Raw genomic sequence first — 16,983 nt, 5'->3', positions numbered from 1 at the left:
GGAGCGCGCCCCGCCGCCGCCGCGCATGCGCGCCCCCCGCCGCGGGGCCAGCCCCGCCGCCTGCCGGAGGCGGCCGCGCCGCACCCCCCCCCCTCCCTCCGCCCCCGGTTTAAACCTGTTTTGGGCCAGAGTACCCCCCCGCCCCCGCCCGGGCCGGTGTTTCGGGGCGCCGAGCGCCCAGCTCCGCAGCCGGGGTCGCTCATCCCGGGGGAAAACCCCGAGGAAAAGCGCTGGGGGGGCGGAGGGGCCCGCGCACCCGCGCTCGGCCTTTCCCAGAGCCGGGTTAAAATGGGCAGAAAAGGGGCTTTCCCCAGCTTTTTCCAGGTTTGCAGGGCCAAAGGGCACCAGGCACCCTTCCCCTCGTGCTGCCACAGCCGGGATTTCACCGCTGTCGTTAATAAACCGGCCCGGAGCGGCGACATCGCGAGCCGGGGACGGGGGCCCACGACCCCGCTGGTGAGGCGTGGCTCGCGCCCGGGCATGTTGGCTCCCTGGGCGCCGGCGAGCGACGTCTCCTCCGGCATCGCCAGAAACCCGTTGCCTACAGCTGCCGCTCTGCGTTTCTCCTCCGGCGGCGATGCTGGCGTCGGCCTTCCCGAGGGAGCCGGGGCGCTGCGCGAGGAAGGGGGTAGGCGGGTCGGGCGATGCCCCCGCCGTCCCCGGTTTGCCAGTTCCCAAGCCAAAACGCCCTTTCCCGGCCGGGTGGGCGCCTCCCGCGCGTGTATTTTCACCGTCACGGAGCATCCCGTGGCTCTTGTTTTGGGAGAGCTGTGGGAATTCCAGCGTGGCCCTTTTCCACGTTCTCCCGGGCGCTCCAGCGCAGGAATTCGGGAGGCGAGAGGGCCAGGCGGCGGAGCTGGCAGGGCTGATAAAGTGAAGCGGCGCGAGCCGGCCGCGTTACCCAGTCTCCCTGATACGCGAAAGTAAATCCAAGGCGCCCAGAAAGTCACGTGCCAACCGACGCGTCCTGAGCGCTTCAGGAGCCCGCGAGGCCACGAGCAGCGAGGGGCCGGGAGCCGACCTTGGCCGCTGTAATTTTGGCTGTGGGAGCCCCACGCGCTGCCGTGGGTGCGCTGCACTGCTTACAAAGCTGAACTCGGCCTCGTGTTTTTCACTCTGGGTTTGCCGAGAGGGTGTGTTATGTTTAGCAGCCCGATTAATGACAGAGGGACTAATTAGGGCGCCGGACAGATTCTGGCAATCCTTTTGCATCGTCAAGTGCCGTCCAAGCAGCATTACATCAAAGGTAATTTACTGCCGGGGAGTCGTACGCCCTCAGATGAGGAGCGGGCTGCAGACCTGCCCGTACCCCGCTCTCATCACAAAGTCGCCGTGGTTTCCTCGCCAGGATCCCGCTCCTCCCCTTAACCGGGAATGGCCATCTCCCCTTGGCACGAAGCCTGCCCTGCAGCACGAAGCCTCGTGCCAGGCTCTGGCTCCAGCTCGGCGCCCGGAAATGGAGCCAGCCCCACGCTCACGCTCCCCTGTGAAATCCTCCTGGCCCCGCAGACCGGCTCCCCTCTCCGTGCCGCTGCTGGAAGAAGGATGGCTTCATTTGCCGGAGCTTCTTGACGAGGACTTCTTGGGGTGACCCGGCAGGGCTGGGACCCCCGGCCCCGGGGCAGAGCCCGCTTGCTGCCCCCCTGTTGGGTGTTGGACTCGGGCAGAACCGAGGGGCAGGAGGCTTTTCTGCAGGAATTTCCAGGCGGTTTGCATCAAAAGCTAACAGCCTTCACAGCCCAACTTAACCTTTCGTATTTGCTTGAAATCTTTCTCGTTTTCTCTGGAAAATAAACGGGAAAATATCCCGCTGTAATGGCCAGCGTGGTTCTGTTAAAACCTGGGCTGGCAGCGCTGGGGTTCCTGGTTGGAAACGCTGCTGAAAAACGGCAGGCACGGCGGGAGAGCTGGGGGCAAGGCGAGGGAGGCAGGCATGGGATTTTTACACCAAGGCAGCCGGCCCCTGCGCGTTCCCCGCTGCAGATCTTCCTTTGGGAACGGCGTCTCCCATGGGAAGGCGGCACGCAGCCGGAGTTCCCTCTCCTGCTCCGGCGTGGGGTCCCTTTGAAAATCAGAAAGGAAGAGGGGACAAGGGTCACACACGAGGCTAAGCGGCCGCCGTCCCCGCTTGGGAGAAGCTGGCCGTCCTTCGTTAACGGCGATGGGCCCCAGACAGCACCCCGTACCCGGCGTTGCTGTGTGGCCCGTGGGTGACCCGTCCCCTCCGCTGCCGGCATCCTCCTCCTCCTCCTCCTCCTCCTCCTCCTCACCGCAGCCCTGCCGGCACCCACGGGAGGGTGGCTCGCTCTCCTGCCTCACCGAGGGTCCCGCATAGCGCCAGGGCAGGGGGCTGCTGTAAACCTGCCCGCGCCAGCGCCGGAGGCCCTGCCTGCGCGCAGCGTTGCTTTCACGTCTCGCGGCGTTAAATCATAGCAGACATGCAATTCGGGGGAGCGCCAGGCTCCGTAATGGGCGGCCTCGGGCGCGTGATGGGGCCGAGCCGCGCCGCCAGGGCTCCCCGGTGATGCTTTATTGCTTTTGACGCTCCAAACGCGCTCTGAGAGGCGAGTCCTGGCAGCGGAGCGGGGCCGCTTCCCTCCTCCTCCTCCTCCTCCGCTCAGGCAGGTGCTGCGTGCGGCCGAGACCCCGCTGCTGCCGCGCACCCCATCCCGCGCAGAGCTCGGTGGCAGCCCCCGGCGGGTGCGCGTCCCCTTGCAGCGCGGGGACCTCGTGCCTGCGCTCTCTGGCCTCCAAGACCACCGGTTCCCAGAAAAGCAATTACCGCGCCGCAGATGACAGGGCTAATAAAATCCCATTACGCCATTTCGGAAAGTAAACCCGATCCGGGCGCTGCCGATTGGTATCAGCCGTCCTGCAAAAAGTCCCGCAAGAGCCCCCCGCGTACAGGCGCAATACGAGGCGGTAACAGATCGCGCTAATTAGATATCCGGTAACGGGAGGGCCAGTAGGAACCACATTAAAATCTCTTTAGGATGAAGATGTAAAACCCAAGGGAGAAAATTCAGAGGTGATGACGCTGCAGCAGAGGCTCCGCTTGAGCGGTCCCGGCCCCCTCGGCCGCGTCCCGTCCGCCGCGGGCGCGGGCGGCCGGAGGAGAGGGGCAGAGCAGGGCAGGGTCCCCAGCGCCGCGGCGGCGCTGCCCGTGATTTCCATTACCCACATTCAATAAGTGGAAAGAGCTCCGAGCTGCCTGCGCGCCCCGGGAGGCGACTCGCCAGCCGCCAACGGAGCCGAGAAATCAAATTAGCCCCGGCTGCGCGCTCGCTCTCTCCCTGACACCGCTGCTGGCAGCCGACGGGGAGTTCATCAGGGCCGCGCACTAATTCTTATCTCGTTTAAGTGACTCCACGCCGCCATCTGATGCGATTTGCTCTGCGCCGCCGCGGGCTCCGCTCCCTGCCCACTGCTTCCCCGGCACTTCCAGCACCTTCGCAGGGGCTCGGGCACCTCCGACGCCTGTGAACGCAGACACGTATCCTAAAACACGTTAACGTTTGGGTTAGAGGGAAGGGGGGCGGGCGAGGCGCCAGGTTGGGGAAGGCTTGGGGCGCGTCTGTCCGACCCACCTCTGTCTGCACGGCCGTGTCCGGCGGGACAGACCCTCCCGGCCGTGGGGCGCGAAGGGAGCCCGGCACCTCCGGACCCCCGCTGCCCTGCTGACGGGGACCCACCAGTACCAGAGCCCCGACTCTGCCGCCTCCCAGCACGAGCACCCCATCTCCCAGGGCTTCCCCGCGCTGCTGAGCTCCGGGCGCAGCCCTGCTGCCCGCAGTGCCCGCTCCCCTCCGGCCCTGCCGCACGCAGGCACGATGCCTGCGCCCCCCAAAACTGCTTTTCCCTGGCAGGCGCCCGCGCGGGGTCGGGGGAGCCCCAGGGGAGATGACGGGGCGGGGGGTGGCGGGGTGGGTTCCTCCCGCGTCCTCCCAGCCTGAAACTTGATGCAGCGGCGGAGGCTGATCGCCAGACGAGCGGGGCGTTCTCAAAAGCCGAGGCGGGGGGACGGCGAGCGAGGAGCGCTGCCTGCCTCCCTGCCGGGGTCCACTCCTCCGCGCAGCCGGCCGAGCCATGACGCCCGCCGCGCTCGGGGCGCTGCTGGCCCTGCTGCCCCTCGCCTCCACGCTGCGCGGCCAAGGTAGGGCCAGGGGCGGGGGCACAGCGGGGTGCGAGAGACGCGCGCACGAAGGCTGCTACCGAAAACCGATGTACCTGGGAGAAGCTGGGGAGCCTCCTCTGCGAGACCCCAAGGCGCTGCCCGCCCAGGCGATGGCTTAGGGCTCGGCGGCACGGGGCTTCGAAGCGCGCAGGAGAGTGCGGGGTCCCAGCCCCCAGGACAGGGGGGAGCAGAGCTGGGTTTTGGGGACGGCAGCGTGGGGATGGGACGTTTGTAACCTCAGCTCTGCGCAGAACTGGCTGCCGACACATCCGCAAGCTGTGGGTGTTACTGGCTCCCGTTTAACCTTCCCGGGCAAGGGCAGAAACATCAGGGTGCCGCGCTGCGCCGGCGCAGCCGAAAGCTTTCCCAGCGGGTTCCGAACCCGGGTCCCTGCGCCGACGGCCCCTCTCGGCACGTGGGAAGGCCCCTGCGGACGCCCACCCGTGCGCCAGGGCTGCGCCCGCTCGTGCCGGATGAACGCAGCCCGGCGCTCCCTCTGCAAGGCCGCTTCCCTGCTGCCAGCGCATCCGCGCCCGGAGCGGGGGGCACGGCTGGAGGAGTCGGCACGCTCCAGCTGCCGCCAGCCGCCGCAGGAAAGGCCGCTTGGCCCCAGCCGCGCTGCCGCAGCCTGTTTTCCTTCCCTCGCCCTAATTGCTGCCTCTCGCCCCCCCTCGCCGCCTCCGTCGCCGCACGCCGGCCCGGGCGAGGGTCGTGCGCCCAGCCGGCTCCCCGGCATTACCGATCGCCTGCCGACTCGGAGGGGCTGAGGCTGCTGCTTCCCCTTTTTTTTTTTTTAGCTTAAAAGACCGATTGGAGCTCCCTTCCCGCAGCTTTTCCCAAGATCCCGCAGATCTATTCCAATTAGTCCCTTCATTACGCGGGAACCGGACTCCGCGTCCAGGCGCGCTGCAGAGCAGAGCCACCAGCGCAGCGCGGACTCGGGCGCCGGGAGCAATGCGCTCTGCGATTCGCGCCGCGGCCAGCACCCCTCCGTCCATCCCCTCCCTCTGCCCGCAGGTACCCGGGGCGGGGGCCGGCTGCCAGAGCCCCCCGAGCCCGCCCTGCGCCGCCTGGCCCACGCCCTGCTGGCCCGCTACCAGAAGGGCACCCGTCCCGTGCGCGACTGGCGAACCACCACCACCGTGGCCATCGACCTCATGGTCTACGCCATCCTCAGCGTGGTGAGTCCTCCACTCCCGTCCCGCGCGGCGAGGGGAACGGCACCCTCCCGGCGCGCTCCGCCCGTGCCGACACCCCCTCCGCCGACCCCGCGCCCTCTTCTCCGGCAGGACGAGAAGAACCAGGTGCTGACCACCTACGTCTGGTACAGGCAGGTGAGCCGATGGCCCGCGCGCCGCGCCGGGGCCCAGCGCCCGCACAAACGCGGGTTTTCCCGCGGGCGACGCGCACAGCCCTGCATGGGGGAAACCTTCCCGGGGGGTGACAAGACCTCCGTGGGGCACGAACCTCAAGGCGCAGCTTGCGTGCTGCGGGGTGGCACGATCGCCGGAGGACGAGCCTCTCCTCCCTCCCGTGGGCATCACCGGAGACGGGTTCCCGCGGCAGGGCGCCGGTGCGGGGCCCGGGTGCCGGCAGGACCCTCCGAGCCCTCTCCCTTGTCCCCAGCACTGGACGGACGAGTTCCTCCGCTGGGACCCGGCGCGCTTCGACAACCTGACGCAGATCTCCCTGCCGGCGGAGAGCATCTGGGTGCCCGACATCCTCATCAACGAGTTGTGAGTGCGGCCCGCGGCCGGGGGGAGGCGGCCCGGGGCTGGGGCCCCCTCGTCCGCCGCGGGCACGCGCCGCTCCCGCGCTTTGTATTCCCGGCACAGAGCTGGCAGGCTCCCGGCGTCGGGCGAGGCGCAGATGGGAAGGGCTCGGCCCTTGGGCCGTTTCCAGCGCTGGCTAACCGCAGCCGTCGGCAATTACCCGCGCCGTGCCGGGGTGGGATCCAGAGAGCGGGAGAAAGGCTTTGTGCAGGCGGCACAATGCGAGGGCAGCTGCAGAGCCGCCAGCCCTTCCCGCCCGGCCAGCCGGCCGCCTCCCGGTTCTGCGGGGGCTTGAGAGGCTCCCACCGGCTCCGGAGAGCCCCGGGACCGGGACACGAGCGCTCCTGGGGCCGGGCGAGGGCAGCGGCCCGGGCAGCGCAGAGGTGATGCCAGGCAGGCGCCCCTGCATGGGTGCTGCCGAAGGAGCAGCTCACAGGGTCACCCCCAGGCTCCCGGGCGGTTCCCCTCCCAAGCGCGGCGCGGCGTGGGGACCCCCCACCCAGGGCGCTCCCCAGCCCGTGTCTCTGTCCCTTGTGCCCCCCAGCGTGGACGTCGGCAAGTCCCCTCACGTCCCCTACGTCTACGTTGGCCACGGTGGGGAGGTGCAGAACCTCAAACCCATCCAGGTGATGACGGCCTGCAGCCTGGACATCTACAACTTCCCCTTCGACGTCCAGAACTGCTCGCTCACCTTCACCAGCTGGCTGCACCACAGTGAGTGCGGGACCCCCGCGGCGGGGGCCGGGGGCAGCGGGCTCCAGCTCCGTGCAGAATGCGGCTCGCCCCTCTAGATGGCCCCAGCGGATCGGGGATGCGTGCGGGGACGGCCGGCGCCCAGCTCGGCCCCGGCTCGGGCCCCGGTGCCCCCGGCCCTCACCTCCTCTCCGCTCCGCAGTCCGCGACATCAACCTCTCGCTGTGGCGGCAGCCGGAGCTGGTCAAGTTCGACCGGAGCGTCTTCATGAACCAGGGCGAGTGGGAGCTGCTCTACGTCCTCAGCCACTTCCAGGAGTTCAGCGTCAAGAGCAGCGACAGCTACGCCGAGATGAAGTTCTACGTAAGGGTCCTGGGCACCACGGGGTGCTGGGGAAGGGGCTCGCCGCCGTCCCTGCTGCCCGACCACCCAGCTGCTCCCTGCTGCCGTGCTCCTGCCCGCGGGCACCCCGCCATCCTCGCCTGCCTTGGCGGAGAACCGCGCCAGCTCAGGGCCTCGCTTCAACCCCTCGCTGAGCCCTTCCTGTCCCTCTGTCCCGCAGGTAGTCATCCGGAGACGCCCCCTCTTCTACACCGTCAGCCTGCTGCTCCCCAGCATCTTCCTGATGGTTATGGACATCGTGGGCTTCTACCTGCCCCCCAACAGCGGCGAGAGGGTCTCTTTCAAGATCACCCTCCTGCTGGGCTACTCCGTTTTCCTCATCATTGTATCCGACACGCTGCCGGCTACCGCGGTCGGCACCCCCTTGATAGGTACGGCAGAGCGCCAGGCCAGCTGCTGGGGCGGCCCCGGCCTGGAGCAGCAGGAGACGCTGCTCCGTACGGAGACCCCAGGTCCCCTAAAGAAGGCAGGGAGGACTCTGTGCGTGAGCCTTGGCGGGCCTCTCACCTTGCCGGCGTCTCCACAGGCATCTACTTTGTGGTGTGCATGGCGCTGCTCGTCATCAGCCTGACGGAGACCATCCTGATCGTGCGCCTGGTGCACAAGCAAGACCTGCAGCCCCGCGTCCCCCCGTGGGTGAAGCGCCTGCTGCTGGAGCGAGCCGCAGTCCTGCTCTGCATCCGGGACGGGAAGAAATTCAGGCAAAGCGGGACGCGGAGCTCAGATACCTCCAGGCAGGCGGAGAACGACGACAGCACGGGTAAGGACCTCACAGAGAGGGCCCGCGGGAGCTGGAGGGGCTGGGTCCTACGTAACCGTTTACGTAGCCCCCGTTTGAGTGGCGATCCGGATGCCCGGGTCACTCGCAGAAATCCCAGTTCCCCGTCTCCAGAGGTTTTTCGCACTCACCTGTCTCGATCCCACAGCCAAGCTGAACCACTACAGCTGCGAGGACCCCCGGGAGCGCGAGGTGGCGGGGGCCGCGAGGCCCGTGCCGGCCGCTGCCATCCAGGCGGAGGGCTCCCGGCTGACCCACGACGTCCTGCGGGAGATCTCCGCCATCCGCCAGTTCCTGGAGAAACGCGAGGAGTTCCGCGACGTCGCCCGCGAGTGGCTGCAAGTGGGCTACGTGTTGGACGTCCTGCTCTTCCGCGCCTACCTGGCGGCCGTCCTGGCCTACGGCCTCACGCTGGGCGCCCTCTGGTCGGTGTGGCGGGACGCCTGAGCGGGGCCCGAGGCCGCCGCCCTGCCCCCGAGGCCGCCCCTCGGCACCGACGACCCTCGCCCCAGCGATGCTCCCCCCCCCGCATCCCCGCCAGCGCCCCCCGCCCGTCCGGACCGGCGGCCGCTTCAGCACCGCGGACAGCGGCCCCGCGCCTGCCGCCCGCCCGGGGGTCCCCGCGGATCGGGGGGTCCCCGCCGCCCCGGGAGGGGCCCTGCTCGTCCCGGGGGTCCCCCCTCCTCTCAAGGGGTCCCCCCCACTACCCCTCACTCCACTGGTCCCGGGTATCCCCGCGGATCCGAGGGGGTCCCTGCTGATCCCAAGGGGTCCCCCTGCTACCCCTCACACCCTAGCTGCCCCAGGGAAGCCCCTGCACTCATCCCGGCCCCCGTAACTCCCCCTGTGCGTCAGGTCCCACACAGGGCTCTCGTTCCGCACGTGCTGGCCCAGCAGCGGCCCGTCACGCTCCTGCTGGCAAACTGGGAGAGAAGCGGTGGCAGCCAACAGCAAAGGAACCGGGGCGCCAAGGGGACTGGGGACGTCGGGGGCTGGCACAAGAACCACCGACGGTGTTTTTGGGGTGGTCCCCGGCCCTGCTGCGCTTGCCCGAGACCCCGTAAAGGCACGGCTCGCTCTTCACGCCAGTAACGTACCTGGGCAACCAGCACGGGCAGCGTCCTCGCGCGCGCTGGAGAGGTCGGGGCCCATCCCGCGCTCCGGGAGCGTCTCCGTCTGCGGCTGGGCTGCGGGGGAGAGGTGGGCCGGTGGCACCCCACGCTCCTACATCCATCCCCGCGCCGAATGGCCCCGGACCGAGGGCCCCGCTGGCTGTCCCGGAGCCGTCACCGGCAGGAAAACTCCCTGCTGAGTGACAGGGGTGCTGAGGGCGGGCGGGGCGGGCTGCTGCCGCGCCAGCCCACGCGCCGATGTCGGTAAGTGGCTGCCTATCGATGAGGTGTCCAGTTAAAGAGTTCGCGAGACACTAAATCAGCCCATTGATCCTGCCGAGATCGATGGCGCTACAGACCTGATCGCTGCAGCGGGCAATTAACAGCCTCGGGAACGAGCCGCCTCCGTGTAACATCCAACGCTCCAACAGACAAATCCAATGGGCCCATTGACCCGGGCGCGCGATGCCGCCCGGCCCGCGTGTTTGGGGGGGACGCGGGGCTGCAGGACCCCCGAGCCGGCCTCGGTGCCCCTCTTCCGCCCCCGCCTCGGGTCCCAGCGCGAGACGCTCGCCTGTGCGCCGCATGCCCAGCACCGCGTCGGTGCCCGCCCTTCCGCGCGCTGGGACGCCGTCCCGCACCCGACCTAACCCCCTCGCGCAGCTCCGCGTCCCTTCCCCCGGCAGAGGAGCCCGCCCGTGCCAGAGGAAGGATCCGGGTTCTCCCTTTGCCCTCTCGCTGCTTTGGGAAGCGCCGCATGCGGGAAAAAGTTCCAAGCATCTCTCCGAGAGGAGCCTGAATTTTCCTCTTTAAAAAAAAAAAGAAAAAAAATCAATAAATCTGAATCTAATCTACTAATAAAGGTTTAATGAGGACATAATGTTGATGGAACAGAACACTGTTGCAGCGTAATCGCTCCCAGCTGCTGCGCGGGTGTGCAGACAAAGGCCCGGTCCCACCGCAATTTCCCCGTCACCGTGCGCACGCCTCTGCGGCAGGCCCGACGCCGGAGCGGGGCTCCGTGCCCCCTTCTCCGGGACGCTGCGGCCGGCCCCGGGACCAGCCCGGCCTCCGCACGTGGCAGGCGTGGCCCATCCCGGGAAGAACACGAGGGATGCTCTGCGTCCCGCGCCGCAATCGACGTTTACCAGCATGGTGACGGCTGGGCGGGTGGTGAGCACAGCCGGGTGACGCCAGCAGCGCCCACCTGGCCCCGCTGCGGCACGCCGCGCACCGTACCCTTGCTGCGGCGCAAGAGGAGCGCAGGCGCTGCGGTTAATGTAGTCAGTAAATAAATAAAGGAGGGCTTAAGCTTAGCGCACAGCAATCAGCGGAGAACTACGGGATAATTACCGCGGCGGGGGGCCAGCCGGCTCCGCGCTCAGGTCTACGCGAACGAGCTCGCTGCCGCTGAGGCAGACGCGCTCGGCGAGCCGCGCCGGCAGGCAGCGCGCCGCGTGGCCCCGGCCGAGGGACGCGCGCTTGCTCCCCGTCCCCGGGCACCCACGCCCCGCGGGACGGGACCCCCCTGCCACAGCCCGACCCCAAACTCACCACCGCGGCTCGCCCCGAGCCGGAGGGACGCATCCTTCCTCCTCCTCCTCCTCCTCCTCCTCGCGGCAGGCACGGCACAGGAACGGGAGACGGCAGGCCGAGACAACGGAATTAACTTTATTGGTTGCTTTTTTGTTTCCTAACTGCAGATTCAAGGTATACAACTGAACATCGCTATTTTCCTTATGAGACTTATAAATAAAAATACAAAAAATGTTCACTACAAAAAAATCTACCGTTAGTAGGATGTAAAAAATATTCTCTTTGCTATAGAAGGCACGAACTTCACTTAGTGACACATGGAGAGAAAAAAACCTGCAGCAGTATATTCTTCTTTTTTTTTTTTTTCTTTTTTTTGTCTTTTTTTTTTTCTTTTTTTTCCTCTGTCAGAAACACTGAAGTCTTACAAAGAGATGCATCTGAATCTACACAGGACGAAGGCAGATGCGGAGAGCTGCAACTAGGAGACACCACGACTGGGTTTTGTATTTTTTTTTTTTCTTTCTTTTTTTTTTTTTATTATTTCTCAGGAAACTTTTAGCTAACGGCATCTGTGGCTAGAGGACAGAGAGGACTCGCAAGCAGAACCGCACGGGAGCGAACGGCGAGGGGGGGAAGTCGTACAAAAAATAGGAGCCGATAGATACTCTGAGAAAACCAAGGGGACTGGGGCACCTTCTGCGCCCGGGCCCAGAGAGGTGCTGAGGTAGACGGAACGAGGACAGCGACGGACCCGAACCACGAGCGGCAACACAGACGGGACGGGCGGGCGCTCACGACACCGACGACACGCAGGGAGGGGAGCCCGGGGCCCCGCGGGCGCTTGGTCCTCACGGCTAGCGCACACGGAGACGCGCTTCTGTACATACGGGGGCGGTGCGGCGGCCAAGGGACGCGGGGACGCGCGCCCCGGCCACAGCTCCAGCACCGAGCCCGACGCCACGGGAAGGGGGGAGCGGGACGGCGGGGCGGAGGGGAGGTTAAAGCAAAAAAAAAAAAGCCACAGGAGCTCGGCCGCGGGCCCCGCGGCACCCGCAGCGCCGGGGCACCGCCGGGAACGACCGCGCACGCGCCAGGGATTGCAGCAGCTTTCCGTGTGAAGGAACTGGGGGGTTTTTAACACTTTTTCCTTTTTTTTTTTTTTCTTTTCTTAGGCACAACAATGAAACAAGCCGTTCTCCACGGTCACATCCCGGATTGTACAACAGCAGCGTCCGCCCTGCGCGGAGCAGCGACGGTCCCGCGCGCAACGCCGGACCGGGGCGCGAGGGAGGATGCCGCGTCCCCGCTCGGCCCCAGGGCAGCGGGACGGGCTCGGCGGGGGCGGAGGGGCGGCAGCACCCTCCAAAGCGCACCTAGCCAGCTGCCCCCGGCTCCTTTTCCCCGCTTCTCACCCAAACGCAGCAAAACGACAAAAAAAAAAACGCAGCGGCCACAAGCGCCGCGCGGGATGGAAACCGCCGGGCCCACTTCCACAGCCGCGAAGGAGAAACACAACAAAAACGAACACAAGAGGTAGCTTCAGAACCGACACCCCCGGCCCCGCGGGGCCGGGCAAAAAATACCAGTTTTGGTAAGGATAATGCACAACGGGAGGCCGGCAGGGACGCCGCCGCCGCGCCGCCCCGCCGCCGCCAGCGCCGGGCACACGGCTCGCGCCGTCCCGGCCACGCCGCCCCCCGTCCTCCCCAAATCAATAAAAGCTCATGAGGTCACAAAAAAACGAGGTAATTTCAAGTAAAATGTGCTAAATGCGGAAATATTCCAAAAGAAAGTTCAAAAAAAAAACAAACCAAAATGAACGAAAAGCAAAAAAAAAAAAAAAAAATGGCGAGCGAAGCCACCTGCCACCGGGCACCCCGCACGCGTGGGCTGGGCAAAAACCCCGCTCGGCCCCTTCCGGGCGCCCCAAAGTAGCAAGAAAAAGAGCATCGCCCCGTTCGGAGCGATGTCGCGCGCCGGCGGCACCCACGCCCGCTCTGCCCTCGCGCCCCGGCAGGCGGGGAAGGGCGGCGAGACGCACAGAGCGGTCTTTGGTCGGGGCGGGCGGCGGCACCGCCAGGCACCCCGCTCCCCACCCCAAACCCTCCTCCGGATGGGATCCCCCACAGGACACTCTCGCCGAGGTGCTTATGGCTCGCTGGACGCCGGCGCTCTCCCACCCGCGGCGCCGCCACCCGGGGACCCTCCCGAAACGGGGCCGAGCCCCGCGCGGAGCCTGGGGCATCCACGGCACGGTGAGAGAGGAAACCAGAAATCACGGCCTTCCCAAAGCGCCGGCCGTACGCGCGCTTCCGGGGAAGCGCGTCGTTCCCACGTGCTCTTCCCGGCAGCAGCGGTGACGCGGGGGCCGGCCGGGGAACCGATTCCCCGAGGGCGGCGGGCGCGTGAGCAGCTGGGGAGGGGCAGCGGACGGGGCTGGGGAAGGGGCCGGCGCGTCCCCCCGCCCCGGTGCGAAGCGATGAACGAGAACCGAAAACACAAGCGGGGCCGTGGCGGGGGTTCTTTTTGCCCAGTCCTCCGCCGCCCCCGCGCCCCCGCCCTCAGACGTAGCAGAGGTAGAGATAGGTCTTCTCTATCCGCCAGTCGGTGGGGATCTCCTCCGGCTTGTGGCCCTTCATGTGCTTCTGCATGGCCGAGAGGCTGGGGCAGTACTCCAGGCAGATGGTGCACTGGTAGGGCGACGCGCCGTTGTGCGTCCGCAGGTGCTTGATCATGGCCGAGTAGTCCCGGGAGCGCTGGTGGCACAGCTTGCACTCGAAGGGCTTCTCGCCTGCGGGAGACGGAGAGAGGGGGCCGTCAGGGCCGCCCGGCCATAACGAACCGCCCGGCGTCGACGGGCGCAGCCGACAGCCCGGTAACCAACAGCGAAGCCGCTCGGCCTATTGATCCCCGGAGCGACGCGCTGGCGCGGCCGCCCGCTCCTCGTGCCCGCCGGGGCAGCGGCGCGGCACCGCCGGCCCGGCCGCAGACCCCCCCGTAGCGGCGGTACCTGTGTGGACGCGGTAGTGGGTCTCCAGCTGGTGCTTGAGGCTGAACTTCTTGCCGCAGCCATTGCACTCGTAGGGCTTCTCGCCAGTGTGGATGCGCTTGTGGCCCTTCAGCGTGCTCTCGTCCCGGAAGCAGCTGCCGCAGAACTCGCACTCGTAGGGGTGGTCGCCTGCAAGCACACGCCCGCGTCAGAGCCGCTGCGCCGCGCCGCGCCACGCCACGCCAAAACGGGGTGCCTGGCCGCACCCGCCCCCGGCACCCACCGACCCGGGGGACGGAGCGCCCCAGCGCGGCCCGCCGGTCCCCGCAGCCGGGCGAAGAGACCGAGGGCGCCGCCACCCTACCGTCACCATCGCCCCTTCCCAGCCTCCCCGCCCAGCCCCGGGCGTCTCCCGCGCTCCGGACCGGGCGGCTGATAAATGAACTCTGGCTGGGCACCGGAGGCGGAAGGATGGGAAGGAAAGGTGAGGGCTCCAGCTACTTATTTATTACAGCCGCGAAGGCAAGGACAATAAAGATGGATTGATCGTGCGAGACTTTGTTCATGAATATTTAAATATTCCTGATTTGTCTTGTCACTGTAATTACAATTTCTCCGCGCCGCATATCCTACCAGCGCAGTTTATGGTAAAGAATGGCCAACTGTATTTCACTCGTCCCGCCGCAGATGCGCGGGGCTGCCAAGCGTGTAATGTTCCCCGCGTTTCATACATTTTCCTCAGCTGTGAAGGCTTAAGTCATCCACAATGACCTACGTTTTTTCATTATCCCCGTGTCAAACCGCGCTCGTGCCTGGGCATAAATTGTCCCTCTCGTTATAAACTCACATGCCTGCGCGCTCGCTTCCTCCTCAAAATGATGTTTTACTCTCTCCCCGCGCGCCGCGGCCCCTCGCCCCCTCCTGCAGCCTGGGCGCCGCTGGAGGAGGATGAGGATGAGGAGGAGGATGCTGGGGATGCGCCCCGGGCCCCCCCAAGGTGAGGCAGGTGGTGGCCGCTGGCAGCCGAGCTTCACCTCCCCGTGCCCAGTCCCAAATTATCGCCTTTCTGGCCGACCCCGCAGCCCAGGGCAGCGATTTCGCAGCAGAGGCGGGCTGCCTCTCCAGGCCTGGATCTGCACGAGAAGCTCCGGCTCAAACGGGAGCCGGAGCGTGAGCGTCCCGAAACCACGCGGCACGGCCAGGCACCCCTAAAGCACCGGCGATCCCGGCGTCTCTCCGCAGCCAGGAGGTCGGGGTGGGGCACGCGCGGCCCGACCCGCAGCCCAGGACACCGGATTACCGGCTATAAATAGCTCCAGCGCTCGGCGTTAACGTGCTTATCGTCAGCGCGCCGTTCCCGTTTCCTGCACCGGGACCCCAACCCCGGCACACGCGTGGGTCTGGGGGCCGCCGGCCACAGCGACCCTCCCGGGATGCTGCCCGCGCTTTGCCCGCGCGGCTGCGGAGAGCCACGGCGCCGGCTGCGACGCAGAGCGCCGGGCAGCTCCCCTCGCTCGTTCCCCACGGATTCGCCTGCTCCTGCGGCGGGGGGCTCGGCAGGCGGCCCCCAGCCGCGGTGCTGGGCGCATGGGGAGCGCCCTTCACGCCAGCGTGCCCTTGTCCCACCCCGGGAGGAGCCGAGGACACGGTGCGGGTGCTCTGAGGACACGGCCTAAGGCGCTCCGGGAGCCGCGGGCCGTCCCGGTGGGCCGCGGCACGGCAGCTCCACGTAGCGCAGGTCGCCCTAATCCCATTAGGGCCGGGCTGCGGCTGATTATGTGCATCTACCGCCCGTAAGTCGGCGAGGCGCACGGCGCACGTCCCCAGGAAGGTCACACGTCACCCTACACCGGATCACCTCGGTGCACGCCGCTTCTTTTTTTTTTTTTTTTCCTTTTCCGTTCCGCTTTCTCCATCCAAACAGCCCCGACCGCAGTCGCCTCAGCGCTTTTAGGGCAATTTCACTTTTTTTTTTTTTTTTGCTTTTCCCCCGCGGCGGCGCCCTACCTGTGTGGGAGCGGAGGTGCCTCTTGAGCGCGGTGTGGCTGGGGAAGGTGCGGTTGCACTCGCTGCAGATGTAGCTGCGCACCCCGGCGTGCACCTCCATGTGCTGCTGCAGCGCGCTCTGCGTCTGGAACCGCTTGCCGCACAGCAGGCAGAATACTGCCATGTCCGTACCTGCGCGAGACGGGGAGAGACGGCTCAGGGGGCGGCCGGGACCCCCGCCGGGCGCTGGGGGGTCCCCGCTCCCACCCGGCAGCGGGGATGCTCCTGCGGTGGTGGGATGCTGCTGTGGTGGTGGTGGGGATGCTCCTGCCGTGGTGGGATGCTGCTGCAGTGCTGCGGATGCTCCTGCGGTGGTGGGATCCCGAGCGCTGTGGGGCTCTGGGGGTGCTGGAGTGCCGGCAGCCGGACCCCGACCCACCACCGCCGGCCCCACAGGGGGAATGCCGGGGGAGGGCGAGGGGTTTTTATGGCATTGGGGGCAGCTGGGAGCCCCAGCCCAAACGCAATCAGCTGGCGGGCGATCACCGCATTCCCAGCACCTGCGGGAGCCGCCCAGCTCAGAGCTCCCGACGGCCGGGGAGGGGGGACCCCAAAAAACTCCCGCAAAGCCACCCCAGGGAGCTTCGCAACAGGCACAAAACCGGCCGCAGCGACAGGAGAGCAAAAGCAGGGAAAGCCCAGCGCGGGCGCCTGCGCCCCGCCGATGGAACGCCAGACCCCGGCGTCGTGAAACAGCTCCTTGTCGTTTCTGCGCAGCTGACTGTTCAGAACCTGAGCTGCTGCAAATTGTGTTACGCGGCGAGATTAAGCAAATAAACGTGAGCTTTTCGGAGCCGTTAAAACGCGAGGACTATGGAAATAAAATTACCTAGAAAATTGTATTAGCAATTCATTAGCAGCAGCAAGATGCTCAAGGTAACGGGCGGATCTGCGCTGCCCTCGGGAAGAGCGGGGCGAGGGGGCCGCCTGCCAAAACCGGCCCGGGGGAAGGCGGCGGCGAGGCCGAGTCACCGGGCATCCCGCAGAGCAACTCGGTGCGCGCCGTCGCCCGCCGCGGCACCGCGTGGTGGCACGCCGCGGCCAGCTCTGCCCTGCGGCTTCGCGGATGCCGGAGGCGCCGGGAGCGATGCTCAGTCCCAGCCGTGGCGAGGCGTGCCGCGAGCTGCGCAGAAACGCTCCGAAATCCGCAAAAAAACCTCAGTGAAACGGGAATAAAAGCGCGGGAGCTGCCTTTCACCCTCCGCAGGGATTTATTCTGGGGGGCGTGGGCTCGCGCGCCCCCCACGCAGCTGCGGACAAACCGCTCCCAAGACAAAAAAGGGGAAGAAAAAAAAAAAAAATCATAAAAAAAGGCAGGCAGCCCTGAACGGGCCGTGCGAAGCAAATCCCGAGAGGTATGCGGCCCCGCGGCCTTCGGCGGCCCCGGCGGTGACAGCAGGACGGGTCAAAGGTCCGCGGGGCTGAGCCCCCAGCGCCGCGGCCAGCTGCGGAGCGGAGGCCCTGGCCGGCGGGACGCCGGC

At 67.0% G+C, this 16,983-nt stretch overlaps 2 protein-coding genes across 3 annotated transcripts in view; one reads left to right on the top strand and one right to left on the bottom strand.

Moving 5' to 3' along the window:
* The first annotated feature begins 4,086 nt into the window (after positions 1 to 4,086).
* LOC147597918 (5-hydroxytryptamine receptor 3A-like) lies at positions 4,087 to 8,266 on the top strand. Of its 2 annotated transcripts, XM_086766178.1 has the most exons (9): positions 4,087 to 4,153; positions 5,192 to 5,355; positions 5,464 to 5,508; positions 5,801 to 5,910; positions 6,491 to 6,660; positions 6,842 to 7,002; positions 7,202 to 7,412; positions 7,568 to 7,801; positions 7,968 to 8,266. In XM_086766178.1, exons 1-9 carry the CDS (start codon positions 4,087 to 4,089, stop codon positions 8,264 to 8,266), a joined length of 1,461 nt encoding a protein of 486 aa, XP_086622304.1. The 2 variants fall into 2 exon arrangements, with proteins under 2 accessions (XP_086622304.1, XP_086622305.1); XM_086766179.1 differs by lacking the exon at positions 4,087 to 4,153 and having other exon boundaries at positions 5,317 to 5,355; positions 7,202 to 7,424; positions 7,463 to 7,801.
* Positions 8,267 to 10,581: 2,315 nt separating this feature from the next.
* Positions 10,582 to 16,983, bottom strand: part of ZBTB16 (zinc finger and BTB domain containing 16) — a 45,508-nt gene continuing 39,106 nt past the window's right edge. Inside the window, 3 exon segments of the mRNA XM_086766117.1 lie at positions 10,582 to 13,258; positions 13,478 to 13,645; positions 15,464 to 15,634. Coding sequence (XP_086622243.1) covers positions 13,029 to 13,258; positions 13,478 to 13,645; positions 15,464 to 15,634 — 569 coding nt within the window. The 3' untranslated portion in view covers positions 10,582 to 13,028.

Source organism: Chlamydotis macqueenii, chromosome 24 (genome assembly GCF_036417535.1).
Source record: "Chlamydotis macqueenii isolate bChlMac1 chromosome 24, bChlMac1.mat, whole genome shotgun sequence".
In the NCBI taxonomy this organism is placed as follows: domain Eukaryota; kingdom Metazoa; phylum Chordata; class Aves; order Otidiformes; family Otididae; genus Chlamydotis; species Chlamydotis macqueenii.
Note: the sequence above shows the minus strand (reverse complement) of the source record. Positions and strands in the feature narration are given on the sequence as shown.